Source organism: Myotis yumanensis, unplaced genomic scaffold (assembly GCF_028538775.1).
Source record: "Myotis yumanensis isolate MYYU_CA2020_CCGP unplaced genomic scaffold, mMyoYum1.0.hap1 SCAF_1, whole genome shotgun sequence".
In the NCBI taxonomy this organism is placed as follows: Eukaryota; Metazoa; Chordata; class Mammalia; order Chiroptera; family Vespertilionidae; genus Myotis; species Myotis yumanensis.
The window spans coordinates 79,777,412-79,790,225 of NW_027223752.1; the positions used below are offsets into that span (position 1 = coordinate 79,777,412).

General features: G+C 41.6%; 1 protein-coding gene across 1 annotated transcript; it reads left to right on the top strand.

The window, feature by feature from the left end:
* Positions 1-11,273: 11,273 nt before the first annotated feature.
* On the top strand, positions 11,274-12,239 carry LOC139003631 (olfactory receptor 11G2-like). Its single transcript, XM_070405740.1, has one exon. The coding sequence runs from the start codon at positions 11,274-11,276 to the stop codon at positions 12,237-12,239; it is 966 nt and encodes a 321-aa protein (XP_070261841.1).
* The last annotated feature ends 575 nt before the right edge of the window (positions 12,240-12,814 follow it).

Genomic DNA, 12,814 nt, shown 5'->3' on the forward strand with positions numbered 1-12,814 from the left:
AGGAGGTTAAGAGTCTTGAGTAAATTTGAGAAACAAATATGTTGCCTATATTTCCTGGAATATACTAGTATTTAGAGATGGGTTTTAATGAAGCAAGTAATAAATAAGATCTTACCAGACCTGTCATAAATCATGTATTTGTACTAGGCTTCACTGTATTAATATTCCTGTATATGTCATATGGAAACAGAAAAATGCCAGATATTCTCAGGCATTTTTGAAGAAAAAAAAACATATACAAGCCAAAGGTCAACTGGTCCATCACTATCTTTTGCAGATTTCAGTAAATTTGTCTCCATCCCCCAGTTTCATAGTGATTAAATGCCCAGAGTCCTCATCACTATCTACTTATACACACCACACACACACACACACACACGCACCACACACACACACACACACACGTGCGCGTACATGCACACACATGCACCATACAAGCATGTTAGTATGTGCTTCTCCTCCCACTCCTGAATCTACCTGCTGTCTTGTTCAATCACATCAATCTGGATGTGAGACTCATACCCTCCAACATTTTCTCTAAAACCCAAATTCATTCCAGCTCTGTGTGAGTTTATTAGCCTGACTGCAGGTAGGGGTTAGGGAAAGTCAGAGGAAGGGCCACCATGATGAACACCCCATCAATCTCTCATAGTATACCTGATGCTGCCTTTTCCTATCTTCCCCATCCTCTTCTCACCACCACAAGAGTAGCCAGAATATCTTGCCTTTTCTTATTCAGAATAATTTTGTTTATCTGCAGGCCCTTTGAAATTCTTCCTCAAATGGACTTTTCAAAAAATTTCTTCTCAGGAAAACTAGTTCTTGAGCAGGATCTTATGAAAATAATTTTCTCCAACTGGTTACTTTTTTAGGTTCTTATAACTTGATGTATTCCTTCTTTATCTTAGTACCACCACTCAGTGCAAAAGAATAAATGTACTGAAACAAAATAGAGGTGAGACCTGGAAACAAGATTATAAAACAATATTCATATATTAAGTGCTTCATAATTTTTAAAGTGCTTTCTCCCTATTTTTATTAGAATGAACATTAACCATGGAGAGAGGATAGTGTGTGTGAGTCTGAGAATAGAAATAAGATAGTATTGCCAATGTCTGAAATGAGGTATATTACTTGCCAGTTAATTTTCAAAGTGGCCTGGAATCATCATATTGCATCTTAGTTATTAAGTCTACTCTGAGGGAACACAGATTCATTTACTAGTGAAATTGTGCCCAGTTCTTAGGAGCACAAAAAGACCAAATTCACCAGTCTATCTTAATTTTAGCTATACAAAGATGAAAGTCAGGCTCTATGTGGGATGATAGCATGACTTATTTTAAAACTTGGGTGCAGGGCCAAAGCTAGTCTATGAACTCTTTATGTAAATCACAAAAATAACAAAGCAGCCCTAGCTGGTTTGGCTCAGTGGATAGAGTGTCAGCCTACGGACTGAAGAGTCCTAGGTTTGATTCCTGTTAAGGACACATGCCCGGGTTGCAGGCTTGATCCCCAGTAGGGGGTGTGCAGGAGGCAGCCAATCAATGATTCTCTCTTATTATTGATGTTTCTATCTCTCCCTCTCCCTTCCTTTCTGAAAACAATAAAAATATATTTTAAAAAATAACAAAGCAGCCCCTCAGCTGCAAGTCTTGTTCAGAAGTGCCCTTATGCACCCCTTCCTCAGGAAGGACCCGCACACACATCAGAGTGCACATTTCTGCTCCCAGGGCACAGGTTAGGGGACAGTCGCAACTCCTACTGAACAGGTTCCCTGATGCCAGGAACAACTTGCAGAGTCTTATCTAATATCCCTTGGTAGAGGAGAGAAGAAGTGAGCCATAGGCAGCCTTCCCACATTCTTTCTTAGAGGTATTGAATGAAGGGAGAAGGTAAGTATTTAACCCCCCAACTCTCCTAAAAGAAAGAGGAAGAAGAAGCTAGGGATTAAACACAGCACATCAATTATCTCTTGAATTGAAACTCAGAATTTTCTCTCATCCTAGTACTTATTTTTTTTTTTTTTACCAAAGACCAATAAATATTGGATGTGAATTCTCATAAGAATAATTTCAAAAAGTTATTAAAATCAATAAGAAAATTTAAAATGATGGCCAGATGCAAAGTAAGTATATAAAAGATAATAAACAGGAAGAAAATATAATGGAAGTAAAAGGCCATTTATAATAACACTAGAGGCCCGATGCATGAAATTTGTGCAAGAGTAGGCCTTCCTTCTCCCGATTGCTGGCACTGACTTCCCTCCAGCACCTGGGACCCTGGCTTCCCTTGCAGCCCCAGCTTCCTCCAGAAGGACATCTGGTCTAATTAGCATATTATGTTTTTATTATTATAGATTGAAAATGTAATACACCTCTAAATAAATTCACCAAAGAGGAGTGATGTATGAGAAGAAAACTGCGAGTATCTTGAAACAGTAAAACAAAAATATGAATAAATGGAGATATCTACCATGTTTCTGAATGTAATAAGTAAATGCTGTAAATCTGTCATTTCTTCCCAAATAAATTTATAAATTTAATGAAAATAAAGTAATAATATCAGAATTATACCTATCCAAATGTTCAGTAATTGGAGAGTGGTTAAGTGAATTATCATATGTCCAAATTATAGAATAACATACAAATATTAAAAATCATGTTTTAAAATATATTTGATGAGTTGGAAAATGAGTTAATGCTAACACTATAATGCTGTTTAATTTTATTTTTCCAAAATGAAAACTTACATAATTGTTTCCAAACTTATTTTGTAATTAAGAAAATACAGGAAGAAGCATGAACAGACTGTTGAACCTCAGCAGGAAGGTGGGTGGGAAGAGAACAACCAATGAACTTGTGACCTCTTGGTTCACGGTTGACACTCAACCACTGACTGTGCTATAAAGCAAATCTTGATGGACATAAAAGAAGGGATCAACAGGAATACAGTCATAGTAGCAGATCTACCCCATTGGCATCTTCCAGACAGAAAATCAAGAAGAAAACAGTGTCTTTAAATGACATACTAGACCAAATGGATTTAATTAATTTTTAGAGCATTTCAACCAAAAGCAGCAGAATATATATTTTTCAATTACAAATGGCATATTTTCCAGGGTATAGACCATATGTTGGACAACAAAACAAGTCTCAAAAAATGTAAGAAGACTGAAATCATATCAAGCATCTTCTCCAACCACAATAGTAAGAAACTAGAAATCAGTTACAATAAAAAAAACCAACTGAAAAACACACAAACACATAGAGGTTAAATAACATGCTACTAAAAAATAAATGGGTTTTGCCCAGCTGATGTGGTTCAGTGGTTGAGCATCAATCCAAAAACCAGGAGTTCACAGTTCAATTCCCAGTCAGGGCACATGCCTGGACTGCAGCTTCAATTTCCAGTAGGGGGCATGCAGGAGGCAACTGATCAATGAATCTCTCTCATCATTGATGTTTCTATCTCTCCCTTCTTCTTTCTGAAATCAATAAAAAATATGCTATCTAATAAAAGAGTAATATGCGAATTAACCTTCACTCCCTCACTCCATCACTCCCTCACTCCATCACAAAGATGCTGGTGGCCACAGAGCTGGAGCTAGCAGGAGGCTTGAGTTGCCCCCAGGCGATGGAGGAAGCCAAGCTTCCTGCCTGCCCTGGCTGGCACTGGGCTCCACTCGAGGCTACAAAGTTTCAATTATAGAATATAAATAAATCCCAGATACCTGCTTCCAGCCCACGGGTGTGACCAGCCTGAAAATGGCCATCAGCCCCTCACCCAGGCTGGCCAGGCACTCCAGTAGGGCCCCCAACCCTGAAGGGGGTGTGACCAGCCTGAAAACGGCCCTCAGCCCCTCACCAGGGCTGGCCAGGCACTCCAGTAGGGCCCCCAACCCTGAAGGGGGTGTGACCAGCCTGCAAAGAGCCATCAGCCCCTCACCCAGGCTGGTCAGGCACCCCAGCAGGACCCCCACCCTGATCCGGGACACCCTTCAGGGCAAACCAGCTGGCCCTACCCATGCACTAGGCCTCTATCTAATCTAATAATAGACAAACATGGTAATTGACCATACCTTTGCTATGCTTCCCATTGGCTAATCAGGGCGATATGCAAATTAACTGCCAACTAAGATGGCAGTTAACCGCCAACAAAGATGGCGGCTAATTGCATACTGCAGGCAGGGTAGGACAGCACAAGCTGCCATCCAGGCCCCCGTGTACGACCTGGGGGCAGGGGCTCAGGCAAAGCGATCTCTGATCGCCTCACCCGAACCCTCGCACACCGGAGACACAGGGCCCATTCCCGATGCGACCCGGGGGCAAGCGGGGGCTGGGGTGAAGGCAAGCGGTGCGGATCGCCTTGCCAGAGCCCTTGCCCACCCACCAGAGACAAGGGGCCCACTGAGAGAGAGAGAAAGAGAGAGAGAGAGAGAGAGAGAGAGAGAGAGGCAGAATTTGGCATCCCGCATCCCTCCCTGATTGACCACTGTGATTCCAAGCCAGCGAGGGCTGCCTTCAGGCCACAGCTCCAGGTCCCTCACCCCCACCCCAGACCCGAGAGCACAGTGCTGGCCAGGGGCACCCAGGGGTTCGGGAATGCAGCACAAGGGGCCGGCACGACGTAGGGGTGGGTGGGCTGTGTTTACACTGCCAAGTTCCCCACTTCTGCCCTGGCCCACGCATGCCTCCTCCTTCTCCTCAGAGGCCCAGCTCCTGCCTACATGCTTACTGGGCAGGCCCAACTGTACCGGGGAGTGAACCATGGCGATCGGGATGGCCACTTCCTGGGATGGGACGGCCAGACCACAGCAATTCATGAGGGTGATGAGGCCCGTGGGGCATGCGCAGACCTCAGGGGGTGGGGGTGGCTGGCCAAGTCGAGTCTGGCTTCAGTGGGGTCAGTGGGAGCCCATTGAGGCCACCCCAACCTCCACAGGTCCTGGGCGGATGGTGGCTCAGTGGAGAGCAGTGTCTCCATGCATGGTGCCCAGGGGTGGCTGTGAGCTGCTGCAATCCTGCCCCACACTTCAGGGAGGGGGAGAAGGCTCGCATACACCAGCACCCTAGGCTGCACCACCTGTGCCTCAGCCTGCCAGGTTGGCAGGGTCCAGAGCAGGTGAGCTGCTCCCTTCCCCCAGTGGTAGAACAGGGAGGAGAGTGCTGAGTGCAGGGAGGGGACCTCAGCTGGGATCACCTGGTGTGGGGAAGGGGCCTAGCCTGGGCCCGGTGGGGAGCTTAGGAAGTCTGGCTAAGCAGGCGCTGGTTCATACCAACTCTTACTCTGCCATCTTCCTCCAGCTCTTCAAGCTAGCCCCCCTGCCCCACCTGTCCAGGGGAACGGGCTCTGGGTGACCTCCCTGAGCTCAGACTGTGGACCCAGAGACATCAAGGAAGAGTGCAGGGGCCGGTGCAGAAGTACCAGGGAAGAATTGCTTCAGTGTCTCAGTGAAGTTTGCAACTGACCCAAGGAGGAAACCTGAGAGGGGAAAGGCCGGGAGGCATGAATTGCAAGCACTTTAGACACTTGAAAACAGCTCCACTTGGAATGTGAGGTGGTTGTATGTTCAGCTGAGAAGTGAGGGGGCTGAACTCCACCATCGCTGGGCTCCTGTCAGTCCGAGGCCCAAGCGTCCACCACGACAAGGAAAGAACAGAGTGAGGGGCCTGGAGGAAGGGAGGACAATTGAAGAAAACCGTGTCTAGACTTTCCCCAGCCCTCTCCTTCTTTCTGCTGCCTACAAGAGCCCCAGGCCCGGCCACAGTTCTGTCTCCACCTTTTAGTCCCTTATTCTCCAACCACAGAGGAAAGAAATAAGAAAGGAGTCTGTGCTGCCTTCAGAAAGTATCTATATACCTGATCGGCCAGTTGCCTTCCACAGAGGGAGGCCAGACTGCAGCTTAGGCCCACTCCCCACAGGGACATCAGTAGGACATCCTGTGAGGGCTCCCAGACTGTTAGAGGGGGCAGGCTGGGCTGAAGGATGCCCTCCGAGTGCAAAAATTTTTGTGCACCGGGCCTCTGGTCCTATATAATAAAAGGGTAATATGCAAATTGACCTTAACAGCAGAACAACTGGGAATGACTGGTCACTATGACACATACTGACCACCAGGGGGCAGACGCTCAATTCAAGAGATGCCTCCTGGTGGTCAGTGCGCTCCCACAGGGGGAGCTCTGCTCAGCCACAAGCCAGGCTGATGGCTGCCAGCACAGCGGTGGTGGCGAGAGCCTCTCCCGCCTCCTCAGCAGCACTAAGGATGTCCGACTGCAGCTTAGGCCTGCTCCTCGCTGGCAAGTGGACATCCCCCAAGGGCTCCCGGGCTCCCAGACTGCAAGAGGGCACAGGCCGGGCTGAGGGACCCCCCCAAGTGCACAAATTTTTGTGCACTGAGCCTCTAGTATTAAATAAATAAATAAACAGGTTAACAATGAGATCAAGGAAAAAACAAAAGATACCTATTGTGCTAAGCAAAATAAGCCAGTTAAAGAAAGACAAATATCATGATCTCACTTATATGTGGAATCTAATGAACAAAATAAACTGATAAACAAAATAGGTCCAAAGGCATGGTTGCATGGAACAGAACAACAGATCTCAATGGGAAGGGAGGTGGAAGGCATGGCAAGAGATTAACTAAAGATCATATATGGATAACATGGACACAGACAATAGTGTGGGTGAAGAGGGGGTTGGGTGGAGGTGGGCAAAAATGGGGTAAAGGGAAATAGCTGTAATACTGACAACAATACATTTTTTTAAAAGAAAAGAAAAACACAATGATCCAAACTCTATATACACAGCAAAAACAGCCCTAAGAGGAAAATTCATAGCATTACAGGTTTACCTCAAGAAACGAGAAAAATCTCAAATAAATAATCTTACCTTGCACCTTTTAAAGGAGCTAGAAAGAGAACAGCAAACAAAGCCCAAGGTGAGTAAAAAGAAGGAAATAATAAAAATATATTATTATAAATGGATAAAGAAGATATATATAACAGAATATTATTCAGCCACAAGAAGGAAATCCTACCATTTGTGACAACATAGATGGACCTTAAAGGCATTATGCTAACTGAAATAAGTCAGACAGAGAAAAAAAAATATTGTGTGATATCACTTATTTGTAGAGTCTTAAAAAGTTGAATAGGAACAGAGAGCAGAGTTGTGGTTGCCAGTGGTGTGGGATATGGGAAATGGGGAAATGTTTGTCAAAAATACAAACTTTCAGTTGTAAAATGAGTAAGTTTGAGGGACTAACTATAGATCATGGTGATTATTGTCAACAACACTGTATTATATACTTAAAGTTGCTAAAAGGGAACATCTTTACTATCTCACCACAAAATAAAAATGATAATTCTGCAAGCTGATGGAGGTGTTAGCTAATGCTATTGTGGTAATTATTTTTGCAATATATACGTGTATCAAATACACTGTACATCTTAAACTCACACATTGTTATATGTCAGTTATATCTTGATAAATCTAGAAAAAAAACTTTTTAAATAAATAAAAGAGTATAATGGAGTGCAAATGGTATAAAAAGAAGAAATGGAGATAATAGACTGGGTACCACACAGGGCACATTTTCCCCAGTTTACACTTCTCTAGCACACTGGCCTCCCTGTTCTTTCCCTGACATGAAAAACACATTCCTACCTCTTCTTCCTAGAATTAGCTGTTCCTTCTGCTGAAAATCCCTCTCCATGTCCTTTTGTTTTGTTCCCTCACTTTTTCAAGCCTCTGCTCAAAAGTTATTATCTCTGTTAGGCTTTCCTTAAAACCATATTTAAAAGTCTAAGTCCTGCTATAGATGGTTTGGCTCACTGGATAGAACGTCGTCCTGTGGACTGAAGGGTCCCGGGTTTGATTCTGGTTAAGGGCATATATCTGGGTTGCTGGCTCAGTCCCCAGTAGGGGGCATTCAGGAGACAGCCAATCAATGATTCTCATCATTAATATTTCTATTTCTCTCTACCTTCATCTCTGAAAGCAATAAAAATATATTTTTAAAAATATTTTTTAAAAGTCCAAGTCCTGCCCATTTCCAATCTATCTCATTCTTACACTTCATTTTTCAAAAATGAAAAAAATATATACAATACACTTATTCACTTACTCATTTTATTTATTTTCTGTTGCTCTTCTCCCCCGCCCCCCCCCCCCCATTGAATTTTTCTAGGTAAGCAGGATTTTTTCTTCTATTTTGTTTACCCTACTATATCCCTAGTATCTGTTGAGCACTCTATAAACATTATTAAATAGCCTGTACAAGTCTTAGCACTTAAAATGTCATTTTTCTATCATAAAATTGCAACTGGAATGTCTCTAAGTAACAAATTTGAGAATACTAGTTAATAAAGAACTGTTTTTTCTTCTTCAAAATAGAAGTGGGGAATTTAATGGTACATCTTTTTGTTGTAACTATTACAACAAACTATTACTATTTCATTATTCCCTAGGGACCTTTTGCAATGCCTGGTTACTAGAAGCACAAGAGATGATAAGAAGCTAGTTTGGTAAGCACATTATTCCTCAGGGATAGCAGGACTTGGGATTTCATTATAATTAAATAAAATTCAAAACTATCTCATCTGTTGAATAAATACTTTTAAAATACCAGGGAGATGCTCCCAAATCTCAAAAGCCATGACAAGGAAATAAATTTAGATGAAACCTTCATCTGTGCTTTCATCTTTACCATAAATATGAGTTTTCAATCTGTGAAGAAAAAAATTTTTTTAATTTACTCTTTGCAGCTCATGGAAGGTTACACACTGGATCATCCAATTTTGCAGAAGTTCCTCACATGCTTTTCACTCTGTGAGGTAACATTTTATTCCCCCTTTTTGACTTCTCTTCTTGGTATGTATCCAAGGAGTGAGTTAAAACTTTGCATGCCCTATTATAAGAACTGACTTTTCTGCATAAGTAAATTTACTGGGAAGTGCTTTCTTCTTGCTCTGAAAGTGTAAATATCTGGTTAAAATCAAATTCAGACAGGAAAGTTATAAAATATTAATTATTCTCTTGTTTCTCCGAATCTTGGGAAATATGCATTAATATAGCTTTCTTATCCTTTTTATATATTAATGACTATTGTTTACAAAGAGGTCTGGAGATTTTATGTAAAAATGTATAACTGATAAATTTCCGGAGGTAGATTTATTATCAATATTACAATCAATTTTTTCTCAATAGAGAAAATATGAAAAATTTCCGATACACTCATATCATATCTCTCCAACACATATATTGCTCTTACTTAAATATATTGTTAATTTAATAAGAGTTACGTGAAATAGCTCTTCCTTAAATGACAAAACCATTCAGTATCTTCATGCTTTCTGTTTCTTGCATTTATAGGATCTTCTTTGGATTGTGACTTTCTACAGTTTGTACTTCCAAGAAATACTGTAACCGAAGACCAAAGCAGGGTGAGTATTGACACTCATTTACCACTATTAGGGGTCCAATTATCAGTGAGAATGACTAATTAAGAGTGCTTAGAGTAGAGTACAACAAGGTATCAGAACACAGATTAGAGTGTGAAAGATAGCAACTAAGACCTGTGTGGCAGCTAAGTGAGCTTTTTCTTCAATAAAAGCAGCAGAATAATTTGTGGGCATCCCATCAGGGTAGTTTTGAAACATTCATATAAATTGCCTCTTACATTAATATTATGCTTTTTCTCTCTTCTGTATGTTTTGTACTCACTCCATGTACTTGAGTATAATTTAAATGTTCTTAAGTTAAAGCACTCTATTTTCCAAACCTAGCAAATGTCCAAGATTCACTAGCTCCATAGCTTGCTTCTCTGGACAAGATGATATTTGTTCTTTTTCAGATAGGGTACAACCACCTCAGCTGAGAAAAATCATACAATTATTCACAATAAAAAATCCAAAATATTTTTTTAAACTTACTTCATAATCACAACAAATCAAGAGGGATCTATGTCTTCCAGGACAAAACACACACACACACACACACACACACACACACACACACACACACACAAACAAAGCAAAAAGACTCTTATAATTTGAGAAATTCTGGTGTCTGCCCTACATTGCCACCTGATATGATGTTATTGCCATGGGAAACAAATAGACTGACCTGTCACATTGCATTCAGACTCGATACAATCTACATAGCCCCAAGAGCAACGAGAACACACACAGCTGTTCTTCCACTTTAGATGGCAAACGTGATAGTAGGCCTCTGAAGAAACAAGATGTGCAAAAGCTTTGATTGAGTAACAACAAACTGGGAGCAAGGGGAGAGCAGGCATGAGTGAAGCAAGCCATTTCATGTTTCAAGGTTGTCTCCAAAGAAAATGCCTAGAATGGATATACATATGTGCAGGAGGTATGTGTAAAAAGAGAAGAAAGACCACACATAGAAAGCCGGTGTGAATGAAAGTAATATGGAAATTTCATGCATACAATCAAAAAACTTTCCTCTGCTTCACAACATTTTGTGGAACATTGGCCAACTCTAGTCACAGTCAGTAGTCCAGTCCCTCAGAGCAGTGCTCTCCCTAAGTCAGCTGCCCCACCTGGCATGTTTCATTCTCACGTTCACGAGAGACTGTTTCAAAATGTTCAACCAGCAAATTTTAGGTGCCAAAGTGTAGGGCTCTTCCCCAGGATGTAGGGCTGAATCCAACAGCTGGATAGAGAGAAAGCATGTCTTGTATTCCAAACATATATATAATATACCATCTATGCTGGCCCCAGAGAGGCTCTTTGGGTCATTACTTTACAATACCACTAATAAGCACAGAAAGGAGTATTCCCTGTGCCCTTTCACTGTAACTCAGTGAGACAGAACCTTTTGAAATGTCTTAGTGTAAGTAGTATTTTATTTGTTATTATTATCAATAATACTAATTGTAATAAATTACTTTTGTGTAATGGTTTAGAGATAAATTTTACATACAGAGATTTGAATGTACTATAATCTATATGGTAAACAGATGAGAAAATAGACAAGTAGAAGTTAAGTGACATACTCAAAACTACAAAGTAGTACTCATGTGTAATCCAGTATCCTCACCCGGTTTAATGATTGCCCCGAGACAAGTTTTTACTTATTTGCATCTTACCAAAATGAAATCATACTTTGGAAACAGATTGTGGTGATCACAGTTTCGTTGCTTTAACAGAAACCTCATTGTTTATTTAGAAAATTGTAAAGAAATTTGGTGTTTTCAGGGAGAACCAGCACTCTCCATTAAAGTGCAATAGCCATTGTCATCTCCATGTCTTCCAGACTAATGAATGTGTCCGGCAGAGAAACCAACTCCGTGAGTCACTTTATCCTCATGGGCTTTCCCTCGAGCCCAGAAATGCAGCTCCTCTACTTTGGGCTCTTCTTAGTAGCCTATACCCTGACCCTGATGGGGAACACAGCCATTGCCTGTGCTGTGCGGTGGGACTGGCGCCTTCACACCCCCATGTACATCCTCTTGGGGAATTTCTCATTCCTGGAAATATGTTATGTCACCACAACCATCCCTAACATGCTGGCCAACTTCCTCTCCACAAGCAAGTCCATCTCCTTTGTGAGCTGTTTTGCACAGTTCTACTTCTTCTTTTCTTTAGGGTGTGATGAGGGCTTCTTTCTTTGCATCATGGCTTTTGACAGGTACCTTGCCATCTGCCGTCCTCTGCATTACCCACACATCATGACTAAACAGCTATACACGGGCCTCATCATCTTTGGATGGTCGGGTGGATTTGTTCTTTTCCTAACCCCAGTTGTTCTCATTTCACAGTTGCCCTATTGTGGCCCAAATACCATCAACCATTTTATATGTGATCCTGTGCCACTGATGATGCTGTCCTGTTCAGAAGACACCACGACACAGTTCATTTACTCTACTTTCAATGCTATTTTCATGGTTGGCACATTTCTCTTTATCCTTTGCTCCTATGCTCTGGTGATTCTGGCTGTGCTGCGAATGCCCTCAGCAGCAAGCAAACAAAAGGCTTTCTCCACTTGTGCTTCTCATCTGGCTGTGGTGATCCTGTTTTTTGGCTCTGTTATTGTGACGTATGTTAGTCCTGGATCTAGACGCCCAGTGGAAGTACAGAAAATTGTGACCTTATTTTATTCTGTGATAACACCCCTCTGTAATCCTCTGATTTATAGCCTCAGGAACAAGGAGATGAAGGCTGCCCTAAGGAAAGTGTTTGGGGCTGAAATACATAGTCATAAAACATAAATCAGAAATAAGAGTAAAGCAAGTTTCGCCACAATCTATCTTAGTAAGATATAAGCAAGTTTGTTTTCTAGAGAATTCAATAGTTTTGGTTAGGGAACAATAAAGCCCATTGTCATCTTAAATATCACCACTAGAGAGTGGGTTAGTCTTATTTAAGAAATAAAATTGTCTTAAGAAAACTGAACTCTTTATATATAACAGTTTTTTAGAAGAAGTATAAATAAGCTTTGTATTTCAAAATTGGAGCAACATATAAGGATGTAGCATAGGTCATAAACTTGTAAACAAATTTTCCTCCACTGAAAATTAGTGACTAAAAAGAATTTCTGTATGAAATAAGTCCAACCTTGCAAATGTGACCTTATCACGTTATCTGCAAAGAATGATACATGTTTTCACTCTAAGAATTTTAAGAAACAAATAGCTCTAGCTGGACATTAAGTACAGTCATCCCTCAGTATCCAAGGGGAATTGGTTCCAGGACCCACCTTCCCCACCACTACCCCTGCAGATACCCATATCCGTGGATGTTCAAGTCCCTTATATAAAATGGTGTAGTATTTTTGTATAATCCA